Source organism: Myiozetetes cayanensis, unplaced genomic scaffold (genome assembly GCF_022539395.1).
Source record: "Myiozetetes cayanensis isolate MyiCay16 unplaced genomic scaffold, myiCay2020 scf7, whole genome shotgun sequence".
NCBI classification, from domain to species: Eukaryota; Metazoa; Chordata; class Aves; order Passeriformes; family Tyrannidae; genus Myiozetetes; species Myiozetetes cayanensis.
This window is the reverse complement of record NW_026087964.1, coordinates 49,028,171-49,043,289: the sequence shown is the minus strand read 5'-3', so window position 1 is coordinate 49,043,289 and position 15,119 is coordinate 49,028,171. Positions and strand designations below refer to the sequence as shown.

At 40.1% G+C, this 15,119-nt stretch overlaps 1 protein-coding gene across 3 annotated transcripts in view; it reads right to left on the bottom strand.

The window, feature by feature from the left end:
- Positions 1-15,119, bottom strand: part of UNC5C (unc-5 netrin receptor C) — a 257,370-nt gene that overhangs the window by 138,753 nt on the left and 103,498 nt on the right. The window contains exon 1 of one of the 3 annotated variants that reach the window (XM_050338647.1): positions 1,298-1,403. The exons of the other annotated variants lie outside the window; for them this stretch is intronic. Coding sequence (XP_050194604.1) covers positions 1,298-1,319 — 22 coding nt within the window. The 5' untranslated portion in view covers positions 1,320-1,403. Of the gene's footprint in view, positions 1-1,297; positions 1,404-15,119 lie in introns of those variants that run through there. 3 annotated transcript variants of the gene reach the window in all.

Sequence of the window (15,119 nt, the reverse complement as noted above, 5' to 3'; positions counted from 1 at the left end):
TTGGGCAACAACCAGGCTCCCCCCAAGCACGACAGCTGCTGCTTTGTCATCTCTGAAAATATCAGTCAGCCATTTTAGTCAAGAAGCAAGAGAAATGACATGAAGCTTTGGTGTACTTGGCGCTTCCCCCGGAAAGCACTTAAGGGAACTGGGATGCTTATAATACCTGTTTCAGATCGCCCGTAAGATGAATACAACCAAGCTTAAAAAAGTTACAGGCTTTCTTCTTTCAGACAGAGATCCCTCCTTATACACACCACTTAAATCACAAAAGCTGGATTCTACTTCTACTGGTATCAATAGGGATTTTGTCCTTGATTTTAGTGAGAGCTTTATCCGCTCCTAAGAGAAAATCAATGCCCTATAAAGCAGCGCAGACATGAGATTGGGTTGCTAGTGGCCCTCCGCCGGGAGACAGTTTGGGGCCGTAGTTTCTGCCGCACTCTTTTGTGAAGCCAATATCAACAGATAAGGGAGCAATTCCACACTGTCTCCTGTGCTTTGGCTATGTGCAGTCTTCCAGTGTATAATTTCCAAGGGACACATTTAAAAACCTGACTGGGTTACTCAAAACACAAGACTGAAAAAAGTCTGCCAGTGTTCGCCTTACAAACAGACCCCTCATAACCAACCTTTTCCTCCTGTTCCTGCCAAGAGCATCGCCTGCCCTGCAGTAGGCCAGCCAAGCCACAGCATGTGTCCCACCAGGGCACAGCACTGCACTCCTCTGCCCTGTCCTGCCAAGGGAGGCAGAAACTTCAGTGGCCGCACTACTCACATCTCACAAATCGTTGTGCTTTACAGCTGCAGTCATGTCGGTGCAATACAGAGCCTGCAAAGTCCCCAGCTAAATTCAGCACTTAGGATAAATGGAGTCAAACTTTGTGCTCAGGAAATAATGACTGACATTATGGTACACATCGACTATCCAAGACTGATCTTGAGGGAATAGAGGACGTATTTAAATGAGTTCATCTGTGCAAGGCAAGGAGTGCAGATCACTTTATTGTGCTATTACAAAATGATTATTATCAAAAACATTATCCTAAACTCTCATTTATATTTAAGAGCAATTTTACTATTAATTGACTGGGCTCCCCTTACTCCATAATTCAGCATGTCCAAGCCTGTTTCAGTTTCATGAAACTGGCATCTTTATTACCGCCTTAGGCTACAATTTTCCAACAAGAATTGTCTAAATGTAGGGGTTTTTTCCTCTTCCTGTGTAAAATGCTACTCTCTATTACCTGTGAGTGAGTTCCCAGGAGGCAGGAGAGGAATTTGTACTACAGGGTACCTGTAAATTGAGACAAAGGCATCCAGGTCCGTCATCAACCTCTCCCCACACAGGGTTTCAGACAGTCTGGCTAATTGGGAGAGGGTCTTTCCCACTCCTTCTCATGGACAGAAATGCTCCCCTGCCAAAGACCAAAAAGAACACTTATCACCCCTCCAACCCTGAAAACAATGAAGACAACAATTTGACATTTTTCTCTCATTTCTGGCATCTTGATTTCTCTCCTACATTACTCTCTCTTAAAGAGTGTTCATAGCATCTCATATCTATCAGAATCCTTTCCTTTTGTTCCTGCAATTTAAACCCACAAAGTCATTTTGGCATGCTGTATAATCCGTGTCCTTGTTGAGATCTCTATTTGGAGACAAGACAACACATTAATTTAAAACAGAAGAATGGAACTATTACCCTTTTGTACTCTGATTTCTCTTGCCAGTTACTTGTATCTCAAAGATTTCACTGCACTTTTAAAACACACATAAACAGAGCATCTGGACTTTGTCTTAATGAGATAAAGTTTGGTCTACCCTTTTTCAGTGGAATTATCCATATAACTGGTAGCAATGATTTCAGAAGTAAACCCTTTTTCTGCCAACAGCACAATCCACGAGGAAATGAGGGAGCTGGGGAAGCAGGCTTTCCTTCTGAGGAAAAGTTGGCTTTTGCCTAATTAGAAGAAAAATCACAGCAGAAGAAAGTCCCATTCTGCTGACCTCTCAAATTCTCCAAACACTGTGGAATAAAACACATCCTCTTTTGAAATTCCAGGCTGTGAGATATTTGGATTTAGAGATGAGCTTTGCAATGTCAGGCATGAAGCCCTCCTTCCTGCTCCTTTAGGATGCCTCAATACAAAATTCTTGGCAAACATCAGAAGCTAATACTTTATCCCCACTGCACTGAATTATCAATCCAGCTCTTAAAACAAGCAGACTTCCTATTCAGCTGAATGCTGAGAATTTGGAAGAGATGCCCATAAATCTTTTGTGAAAAGCCCATACTTTGGATCCCATGGAGGAAACCAGATCTCAGCCTGCTTTTAAAAAACAGTCTCTAGATGTTTTCTTTGCAAAGTTGGGCTTGAAAACGTCAGTGATGCAGACTTCTTGCTGGAAGTGAAAAGAGTACAAGTAGGACTTCATTGCTACCCTGAGTAGAGAAGATAAAGCAGACTTTTCCCCTATCACATACTTAGAAGTAAAATGGATCAATTAGTTTGGGGTTTATAGCAAGTGCCTCCTTTAGAAATGTTCTCCAAATCATTAGTTACAGCCCTTGCATAGGAAGGGAGACAAATCGATTTCATAGCATTGCTTCGAGTCTCCATTGCTGAAACTCTTTTCACATTTCTACCTACAATTCTTCTCGTCTTTGGTGAGCTTTCCCTCATTCTTTTCTTTGCTATCTTTTTCTTTCTTTGTCAGAATAAAATGAGCAAAAGTGAATCCCTTAATGAAGGTGAAAAGGTAACATTATCTCCTCCGTAACAAAGTGCAACATTTAAGCCATCCACTCATCATCTTTTTCTGCCACCACACAGATATCTTTAGCTGTCTCTCTCTTCAGTGCTGCTTGGCTCAGTGAGGTTAATTATGCTCACTACACATTTGTGCTGGGATGGGAAAGGGAAGCTGCCCACATGCCTGAACCAAGCTAAGTGACATGCTGCATAAACACTCCAGGAGACACAGTCACAGCTACCATTACTATTCAAGCAAAGAAAAGTCAGGCCATGCTTTTACCCACCTCAGACACGCAGATGACACGTGATGCTCATCTTCATTCCTTCCAGCCACAGGGCTGAATTTATTCTAGAAGACCTTTGGTACGTTCTAATGTAAGGGGGACAGGTAACCGTCCATCCATTTATCTCCTCTAGAGGTGGCTGAATTTAATCCAAAATGAAAGCTTACCAAGCTTGATCTCTGCATGCATTCCATTGCACCTGGCTATACTGAAGTACACTGCCCAAGTTTCCAGCTTTCTTAGGAATTTTTAATGTACTGTGTAGCTGCATAAACAAGTTGTACCAGCAGTCACCTCTTTCCTCCAACTCTTACCCTAAATGTGTTTAAAGGCGCTCACTCTAGGTTTGAACCCTGTGGCTACATATTAATAACCTCTTTTTGTGCTGAGGCACAGATATCAGTCCCTGTATTCTATTTTCCTATCTGTAATCTAGGTAATCTAATTCCTTCTCCTAATCTCTGAACAGATCTAACTTTACTCTTATCCCCTTGTTAACAAATTTCATTAACAGACTTCGTAAAAAGAACTCTATAATGAGATATTTGAAAAAAAAAAAAGTTATATCCGTGTTCTAATGACACAGGGGTTTTTTTCTGCATTGTTTTACATATTTTTGTTAAGCCAGTCAAACACTGTAGAACATCAAAAGTAATAGTATGTTAATTTATTAAAACCCAATACATTTATTTTCCTACAACGAAGATTAAATTCAGTGGCTACAATATAATTCTTGCTGCTATTCTTGTCTATGAAAAAGTCTTTTCAATTGGCAACTATTCTCCTTAATAGATGGGGTTGTTTTCAGTGATAATCTAGACATATTTTTATAGTAATTCTCTTTTTTTGAAATCTCATATGAATGCCATCTGGTCCCAGTGATTTATTGACATTTAATTTCCTGAGTTTTTCCATTTCACACACATGAATACATATATATGGATATATATATAGAAAGAGAGAAATTTTTTTGAAATATCTGTCAAAGGGAGCACTGCATCCTTACTCTCTGGAATTTCCCTGCTCCAAATTTATTCATCATTCTCAGTAGCAAAGACCAAGGAAAAAAATTATTGAAAAGCTACACAGATCTTCCCAATTCTCATTAAATGGGTGCGGATGAGTGTACTCTAAGCTTACAAATAGATCTGAAGAACAATTTCCATCTTTAACACAGATTTTCAGGCTGAGGTCAATTATATATCTTGTAATGCAACTTTTGTTTTTTTGCTTTAGATGATAGGCCCAATGCAATAAGAAGTCAAAAATATTTTTATATATTCTGCATATGTGCAAACACATAGATAGAAAATCCTGCAGACTTTTTCAGTACCGTGTCTTCCTATTAATGCTAGACAACATGAAAGTCACTTTCATTACAGTATTAATTACTTATGCATATTTTATTACATAGTATGAATTAATTATACTGCCATCACCATACAAAGGGCTTAAATCACTTGCCTAAATGTAGATATCTAATGTAATTTGAGATGTCTCTCTTATAACCCATGCCTCCAATGGTTTGGTAAGAGTTAATAACTTAGGGGGAAAATACTTTTAATTTGTTCTACATCATATTTTGAATGTCTTTTTTAAAGTAGCAAGATTTACCCATTAAAAGGGAGATGATTAGAAAGGAAACTTTCTGGGTGTATTCAATAGATCAAAGCAGAATCTTAGGGTTTTGTTGGTTTTATTTCCTCTGTTACCAACACATGCAATAAATGGGCCTCATTGGAAGAAGTCTTTAAGCCAGAAAAAAGCTGAACTGTTTCTGTTTCTGGAATTTAATTCACAAAATGGGATGTTCACCACCACCCCTGCCATATGTTACAGTAAATCTGAACTAGACAATGTAAGTGGTCTTCACTGAGGTACTAGCTCCAGACCCTTCATGAGACCCTTTGAAAAGGCAGGAGGTGAGAAAAGTATTTTAGAAAGAACTCTGAAATTATTACACCTTCATTTATACAGAATCACACCTGTCTCTCTAATATAAATATCATACCCTTATCCTTAGGAAAATGACACTGGAGCATGACCTAATTCCAGTATACATTAAGACTTATAGGGAATTTTCATGTGTCTATCAAACCCTCACAACTCACCTTGATGTGAGTATGTATTTTATCTTACTCAAGGCTAGAATTTCCCAGATTTTTAGGTCTTTGTAATTTGATTCATTTCCCATTTGGTGACTCTGGTAATGCCAGGAGACATAGGCATGAGCACAGGACTCTTGATCTAAGTCATAATTAGTGCCCCAAGCCAAGAAGCAGATTTCTGGAAGGAAAGGTTGCAGTGAAGGACTAAAATGAAACCTTCAAAATAACTCTGCTGTGAAAGTCATACTGCAGACAGTTTTTTAATGAGATCACTAAGTTGAATTAATTTTCAACTGTTATCTGACTTTGATCTCAAATAACAAGAGGTCATCAAGATAAATGCTGCTCATGCTTTAAATGACATAATGATGCTATTAGGAAAACCTGAGGGATTAAAAACTAGCCTATTTATTCCCACAAACAGTCCCATTGAGGTTCATGAGAACAACTGGATGCACAAATTAACCAACACTATATGAGGGGGGAAAAAATTTTCCAAAGTTCGTTCTTCATCATAGCTGCTGTTTCCATTTTTTTTTTTTAATTCATCTGAACCAATAAGAAACATTCCATACTACTTACAGTTTCCATTAGGATCAAGATCTTAACTCCTAGGTGCTGTACGAACATTTTTGTAAATATAAAACACTGCTAAACCAGCTCTCAGAAGCAAAAGTCAGTGTGTCTGCTCAAAAAGCTCCTTCTATTCTCCCCTGTCACGGGGCTCCTTTGCACTGGCAGCTCAGGATTGCTTCATCTCGGCCTGTACAAGTAGATTCCATGAGGAACGGGCATTTGCTGCTGGATTATGGCTCTTGCTGTGCTCACATGCACTCAGGTTTTACTCTAAGGAAGATCTGGGATGCCATCAAGGTGCCCTCCCAAAATCTCAGACCTGATCAGTACTTCTAAAGCTTAGCTGCATCCAATTAAACCTACCCAGAAACCAGCAAAACAAATTAAATGCTCACGTAGTCTTTAGAGCGTAATGTGGTTTTATAATAGCGGTAACTTTAAATGGTGCGCTTCCTCAACAAATTACCTTTAAACTCCAGTGTTAATATCATGACATTTATTTTTAAGCATGCTAAAAGAAAGAGCTCTGCTATGTTCAGTAACACAGTGCAGGAGAGCTGAGAGGTGCCACCAAAGCCAGGAGAGCTTCACAGCTAAACCCAACCAGAATGCAGCAGTGCCAGCCATGGCTATGGGCCCGGAAAGGAGTATTTTAGGAATTCAGTACCCACACTGTTAACAGCAGCAGGGACTGCAGCCTTGGCAGATGGCTGACAACCACTGCCCTAGCAAGCACCACAGCATCTCTGATCTCACGGTTCAAGGCGGTGCTTAACACGCTGTGTCAGCTGGCTGTGCAGTTATGGTAACGCGCCTCATCTGAGGTCCCAGTGGAGATAAACTATGTTAGCCAACTGCAGTAATTTTTCTGTTGTAGACAGGGGCCGATTATCTGCAGTGATCATTACTGCAAGGTACTGAGATTCCCAGCGAAGCACCTGTATTAAATAACACATTGTCTGTGTCAAAGGTAGAAAGAGAACTGAAGGAACTAATCTTGCTATGGGTAAACTTTTAATCCACTTTGATTCATGTGTTTCCACCTAGACTCTACATAAATTCTAACAGTGGAAACTTGCAAAAGATTGGTGTGGAAGCATATTCATTTTGTCCTCGGCAAATGGAAATACTACAAACAAATACCAACAAAATCTAAAAATTCCTAGAGAGCAAGAATCTCAAGCAAATTTCCTGCCTCACTGAGAGAGCAAAGCACCTGTTTTCCAGTGGTAACAATTGCCAGTACAGCTGTGCTTAGAAGTCTAGATGCTAAACTGAACTGGTAAGTTAAATCACCCTAACACACCAAAAGTGTCTTTTCACCAAGGTGCAGTGCCATATGAAAGTGGCACACATGAAAGGAGTATCATGCACATGCTGTTTCTGGGGTGAAGATTTCTGTGGAAAGAAAGATTTCTGGGGAAAGAAAGGAATGACTTTACAAGTGATAAAAGACCAGCTTTCTTCAATGTTTGTAAAGCAATCTGAGAGAACACCAGAGACTCTTTGTGTTTATGTTTCAAAGCACCACCATGCCCATCTGCCTCTCCAAAGCAGGCTATTTAGATCAACAGAAAAATTTATATAGTAGGAAATATGTAACACGTCTTCACTCCTCTCTATATGTCAAAAGGTAATGCAGAACATCCATATTAGAAAAGAAACACATTAGTTAATAAGGCTTAGGTAAGACACCTGGAGACCCACATCACCCTTGGGACACAGAAAACACAGCTGGTTACATAAAGACAAGGTGAGAATTACAAACTACCCTCTTTGGGGATTTTGCAGCTGAATGTTTGGGATCAGGAACTGAAGAGAGGAAGAATTTCAAGTCAAGATAAGCCTTTACTTACTGATGTCTTAAGACTTTCCTGTCCCCCTAATGTTAATATCACAAAGAGAGAACTGCCACCTACCACAGAGCCATTTAATGTAATGAGCAGCATCATGGATGTATTTGCTCTCTCAGCCTCAGTGATGCTCCACACTGACAGTGCCCAACAGCTGCCTGTGCAGTGCCTGACATGAGGCTGAAAAACTCTGGCCACTTTTCACTGCGCAGACCTCAGAACTTCAGCTAGACTATGACATCTGCTATCCTTAATGGCTGCATTGCCAGGGAAGCCAAAGCCTGAAACTAAACCAAGTAGCAATTTAAAAAAACAAAACAAAACAAAAACAAAAACCACAAAAACAAACACCACAAACAAACACACAAAAGGCAAAGAAAGAAGGGTATTTTAGCAAAACGGCATGATATGATTTCCAGGCACTGCTGATGTTTAAGTGACTGTGCATTGCCAAATGTTTTGGCAGAGTCAGAAGCCCATGGAAAAGGTCCCCTCCCTAAAGGGAGAAAGTATAGGGAGGGCAGTGGGAGCAGAACTGCCAAGCTAAGACAAAAGCCAGCTCCAGGCAGGGAAGTGGGTATCAAGTACACTAAGCACTACATAGCTGGCAGCTCAGAGGTACAGGAGAGCACCCAAATGTGCTCTTTTTTTGACTTTCTTCTGCTTGCTCCCTCTTGTGCTGCCTCTGCCCAAGGGAGAGCTGCCAGTCACAATCCTCTCCTGCCTCCCCAGGGCCCACTAATGGTCTGCAGCCAGGGGAATAATGTGATTTGTCAGGAAAGGGACAAATGCTGCAATAACAATGATCACCAAAACTCCAGCAATGGCACACGGTAATTGTCCCTGCAAGACACTCTCGGTATAGCTAAGCTGGGGAAAGCCAGAGAAAGACATTATTTGCCTGTCCTTTATTGAAAATTTCAAGAAAACCAAATGTTGCTGCCCCTAGAGACTTCAGCAAGGAAACTAAGTGACAGGGAAGATAAATGATTCCTACTACCAGTGACACACCACACACAGAGACAGAGAATATTTTCATAACTTTGTGCTTTAAATGCCTTTATTAGAGAAACAAGATTTATGCTTCTGGCTCTGAGGGAGGGCAAGAGAAACTTAAACTGTACAAGTAGTTGTGTACACATGGATGCCTGTATGTGCAGATCACATCAGGCACAAGGAAGGGAAGAGGATTAAAGATAATCTGCCTCTGAATGGAAAGGCCCTCCCTGCTGTTCAAAATTTTCCTGACTTTTGTTCTCCTTAGAACTCCTTAAGTAAAGCAAGGTACAATGCAATATGCTATGATCAAAGTCATAGCCTCAAAGAGGAGCCAACCTAGTTTTTCTTTTCTAGTTACATCATAAATAAAGTCACTAGAGGACAAAAAAAGTAGGTATGATTCTTCAAGTAGTTGTGTGTGTATGTTTATTGTAAGCAAAAGCCTAAAAACATTGACTATATTAAAAGAAACACACAGAGTATCATTTTTAACAGGCATAAGCCTCTGATGCCAACTTCAGACCAACATAACTATATCAACTTCACATTTACCCTTGGACTGATAAAGAGAAGAGAATAAGGGTCAATGATATTCACTCTGCCTATTAGTTTAAGCATTAATGTTAAGTACAATCACTGCCAAGAAAATGACTTAAAATAATGAAAAGGAGAAGCATTATCCAAATCCAGTATTCCAAAATAAGCCCCCTGAAATGTGCAAACCATGCAAAGATGAGCTCATGAGGAGGAATACAGGAAGCATTTTTAAATCCCTGCTTTAAGATGTTTTATAGAATCAGTAAACCCACAATAAGGATGGAGCTAACTACTTATCTTTCTAAAAGCTTGCATATGCTTTATGTCTGTCTTTAAATCCTGTGGGGTTTCAAGACTGTTTACACCTCTAAAGGTGTTTTTTAAATCCTAGCAAGCACACAGGCAGGAATACCTGGCTTCCTCTCTCCTCTGCAGCTTGATAAATGAGCATTTGTTAAATGAAAAAAACCCACCTGTAATACAGGGCAGGCTCTCTGTTCTATATTCCAAGAGGCTTCCCACCCACGTTGTAACAAATACACACTTACTGTGTGGTTATCAGGCCAGGTGGGAGAAGATGCTGCAAACTGCAAAAACAAGCCCTTGAGCCAGACTTGTCTGTACTTCTGTGATCTGCTGGGAGAAAGGGACAGGGAGAAGTGGGGCTATGTGGGCAGCAAACTGGAGAACAAGTGGTGCTCCAGATCAGGTCTCATTTCCCTCTCAGTTCTCATCAGAACATAAAGGAGCCATTGAAATCCATTGTCAGTGAAAGTTGTGCTGCTCTCCCCTTTTCTATGGTCATTTACTTTTCCCATGTTCAAACGCAGATGGTCCTCCCATCTACTGAACAGCCACAGGTACACGATGGACTTTTTCTCAAAGGTGAGCTGATCTCAGCTTGGTCTCTAGATTTAGCAAACTCAGGTTTTATTACAAGACTAATTTTTATTCTTTCACTTTGAGAAATAAGTTTTACACTTGTGATTTATATTCAGATGAGACAACATAAACATAAAGCATCAAATGTTGAGTTCTTTGGGGATTAAAAAAATAACTTGGGCCCACTTACCAGATGTAGCATTTGGAATTCCCTGAAAATTTGGCTGTATAAATACATCTGCATTAGCCAAAAGGCTGAAAAAGAACCGTATGCAATTTGCTGATTTCTCTGTACTATATGCATGAAATTATACACTAATCCAGATTTACCCAGACCACTGTATAGAGCTGAATTTGGCCCAAGATCACCGAAAACTGCACCAAAGCTTTCTGAAAGCCTTGTAAACCAGAGAAAACTATTCTTCAACTGGGACTGGCTTCTGAGCTGACAATGAAACCAGAAAATGAGACAGTTTCACATTTAAATATGAAATCAATCTACCTTCTTCATAGTTTCATCCTCCCTCTTCACAGCTTTTGGAGAACAAATCTCAGAGTATCCACTTGCTAATCAATTACACTCAGCTTCCTTAAGCAAATTCCAGTCCATTGTGTCATTTTCCCTCTCTGATATCCTTGTAGATCAAAACATTCAGCTCAGGCATACTGAGAAGCCCATAATGTTTACTACAGGCTGAAGTAAAGACTATGATGAAAATGCTAGGACTTACCTGGTTCCAGTTCTGCAAAGGAAGCAAGGTACGTATTCCTAAAACCAGAGGGCTACTTGACCTTCCCATCCTGCATTCCTGCACAGAAGTTTCAGAAAATTCCTGCCACTTCCCTTTGACTGCTCAACTGAACCAGCACTTTCCTCTGAGGGTTTTGGAAAAATCTCCTTTTTAGCTGATTCACAAAATTGTTGCTGGTTTCCAGAAGCAGAAACCAAAAGCAAATCTGGCTCAAGGAATTGTAGAAATGGATTTGGTTCCCTGGAACTACGCAAGGAATTAGAGTTTCACTTGATATTGTTAGCATTCCTTCCATTTCCCTCGTGAGAACTGTAAGTATACTGGGATCTCTTGCACTTCATCACTTCAATATAACAAGTTAGAAGACAGTATTTAAACACCATCACATATTACATTCACGCAGTATGTGCTCCTCTATTTAGACATGGATCTCTGTCTGATGTGAATATGCTTTCTCTTTAAGGTTTCTTCCAGAATTTATCAGGTTGTTATTACTTACACTTCTTTCCCCAGTAAGATTTGGAACTGTTCACAGGTAGATCAATACATAGATGAAGTGAAAAAGAGATTAAATGTGATTTCTTTTACCAAGGAGTGAAGTCTCTATGAATAATATAATGTACCTCAGACATTCTGGTGACCAAAAGAATTATACAGATTGTATAGCAGCATGAAGATAAAATTAATTGGGTCTCTTTGCATGGTGTCTGTTATGAAAGCAGTTAAAATAGTTTTGTATATTTTGGACGAGTTGAGGAAATGTCACTTTCATGATTTTTCCTTCCCTCTCCTTTCAATCAGTGTCCTTTTATTTTCATTTTCATGCACCTGCTAAGTGCATCCTGCTGTATTCACAGTTCAGCGTGATGGGTTTCATATTTAGTGGAAAATGAACAATTCGTACCCTGAAGATTCCAATTATTAGGCTCCCTCAGAGATTTGCCTTTGGAGTATCAATGAGGAGAATGGAAAGTGAAGCCAGGAAAAAATGAGAAAGTAACTATTTTTTTTCCCCTGATAAAGTGTTGTTTCAGGGGAAGGAAGGCTTGAAATCAGCAGCTTGACAGCTGAAAAGAAACAAACTAAGAGCAAAAGGTTGTTGAGGGAGATCTGAAATTTCACACATTTGCATCATTATCAGGACAGATTTATTGCAGTTCTAATTCTGCCAGATATGCTTGAAGAGAGAAAATAATATTGAAAGGAGGTCATGCTTCTCCTCCATACTGAACAAATAACTGTTCTTTCAGAAGAGTATCAAACAACCTGCAATGTCACCCTTTCTTGTCCTTGTGATCTTTTGGTGAGGAGTGTAAATTTAACTCTCTGCCTATGAGGGGAGGACTTCCTCCAGCAATTCAATCCAACTCTGAATCTGAAGGCAATTTTCAAGTCTTAAGTGCATTTGTTAAACCACAGTCAGAGGCAAACCCGGCCACAGGGTGTGCCCAGATCCTATGGGACACTTAGTTCCCACTCACAGATTTGGAGACTTTGAAACGTTTACTGTAGGACAGTTCAAGGCTCTGTGTTCCTGGGCTTTCTGCCAGTGGTTCATCAGAAGTAAAATATCAGATGTTCAGATTTACTGCATAAAGAGTTAAGGGCAGAGTGATCTTATTTGGAAAGACTGGACTCAAGAGTCTGATGAACTGATTAATCTCTCCAAGGTTCAAAAAATTCACAATTTCCTTTCTTCTCTCAATTATACTCTCCTTCTGGATTCAGATTTATCAGATGTAGGATGGATTTGACTCCAAGGTACAACCCAGGGCCACCTGTATGTCAGGCATGTTCAGAGCACTCTCTATTTTCAATTACACTGCACTAGAACTTCTAGATGAACAGACTGGTAGTTTTGGGTTATGGGTGAGGCAAAACAGAGGAAACAACCCAGTTGACATGAGCTAATAATGAGCATGCAGTGTCCAAGACAATGAAAGGTTAACTGCTGTAAAAGTGCCACTGGTGTATTTTCCAGGCCTTGCACCTAACACTGATTTTCTAAACTAGAGTCCCAAACAGAACCAGAAAAAAAATGGTCAAGACACCACAAGACAAGCTATTTTTATAATTATATCAGTGTATGTGAAACACAAAGCAAGGTGAGCTTTTATATAGGAAATATAATTTGATAAAAAGGCTTCCCCAAAGCCACTTTTTCCTCTGACCCTACAGATTTAGATATTCAAATGAATGTTTGGTGAGCTTTGGGATCTTGGTGGAACTCTACTGATCCTGTAAATTACCTAAAACTCCTCTACATCTACAAGAACAACATCTTAGGAGGAAAGTGAGGAGAGACAGGAAATAGTCAGCCGTTTAAGTTCTCGTCTGGCTGCTCATCTGATCACTAAATCCCATTCACTCCCTAACCAACAGAGTTCCCTTTCTAACCTTCCACAGTGCAGACATGCAATCAGCTTTGGAAAATAGATTACAGTGTGCTGTTTCCAATTACCAACTTCTCATGCAGCTAGGTAGGAGCATTTTGCAGTAAAGGAAATCTGCTACATACATGTTCATTGTCATCTTTGTCACATTATTCAAGTAATAGGGGAACATCGATGATTTGCAAACAACAACAAATTAAGATTGCAATAACAACTGTTGTACAAAGAAAGCTCTCCTTCCTTCTGAAAGGGTTATTACATGAATTACTTGGTTTGGTCTTGTTTCAGTGTAATAACCTGGTGGGAGAGAAGGAGGGGGAAACGTAATGAAAAAGAAAGAAATTGAAAAGCAAACAACAAAAAGTCTGAAATGTACATTTGGACAATGGTATCTTGCAAGGGAACAGAGTGTACTTACAGCCCACTGAGGCCTGTCTTTTACTACAGTAACAGGGACATCATTTACTAAACAAACACTAGCTGCCTATAGATCTCCGACACCTGACCATTCAGGTGGTTCAAAAAAACCTTCATCAAACACAGTCATCTATTAAAGAGGAAAAGCAGAGCTTTCAATGCTAAAAATCAAAAGAAAAAACAGTACAGCTTGTTCCTCTCAAAGATATGGGAAATTATTTTTGGACAAGCATTTCTTTTCTTCCTGGGCACACTACATCAATCAGTCAGAGCTCTGTGCAGCAGGGAAGGGAACATATCTCTTTTTCACCTGGGAAACAACACTCAAAACAAGGATGGCTGTTTTGGAAATCAGCACACACAATGGCACGCTTCCTCAGCTTCCTCAACTGACAGTCCAACACAGACTCTCCACGAAGCTTTCCTTCATGTGCAAACCTGGATGGAAAAACCATAAAACACTTGCAAACATATTTTTGCTTGTTTGGTTGTCCATTCTTACCCATGCACATTCATTTCCTGTGCAGTGTGGATCACTTAGTTCTGTAGAACAACCGAAAACAAGTAGTCACTCAGGAGTGGTTCAATGCTCGTGGGATGGCATCATTGCATTTGGGTTTCTGGAGAGTATTCCTACCAGCATGGGCCATGTGTGATTATCAGCATTTGTCCCAAAGTGCTCTTGGCAGAAGCACCAGAACCACGTCTACAATATTTCACAGTGAAACAGATAATCACAGTAAGCCAAAAGAACTAGGAATTACCTCTTCTCCTTCTCTTTCCAGAGCTGCCTTGATGGTAACATCTACTGGGAGAAGAGCTGCAAAACTGCAGTTCTGTAGCCCCCTCCACCCGTCACTAAAACATGCCATCCAGAATGGAGGTTGACTGCTTTTTAAAAAAATTGCATGCCGAGTGGATGCACACTGTATGAACTGGGAGGACACTCTATACCCACCAGTGTAAATGGAGTGCCAAGGTCTCTGCAGTTATTCATCACCACTCTGTAAATCTGCACCTGTTTTCCAGAGCTATTATTTATTTGGGAAGGAGGTCCTAAACTTTCTGTTCGCAACTGCCTAAGGTTCAACCAGAGAGCAACCTTGAAAGATAAGAGCATTACAGTTTAAACAATAACAGAAGGGCATTTGCCCACCGATTTATTCTCTTCTACTTTGCTAAATTTGGCTATTTTTGTTTGCAAAAAACTTACTCCCTTCTGGACCACAATTTAACTCCCAGTAAGGTCACCAACCTTCCTTTGCAATTATGTTGTGATTCCAAACTACTGCTCTGCTACAAATACAGCACTGTTTTGGGTGCTTACAAACCTTTAACGCTACAACCCTGTCTGCACAAGGAGAGGTAAACCCAGGCAGAACACTAGCAAGTGGTGCAAGACCTGCATTCTTTCTTCCCTGACTCTTAGTAATCACTAAAAACAGTGACTGATTGCCCTTCAGTCTTCAAGCAAAATCCACTCAACTTAGATCATGCTTATGACGTGTACCCAATGACTTTTTAAAGCTCATCAGTGCAGACCTGACCACTTCTCCAGG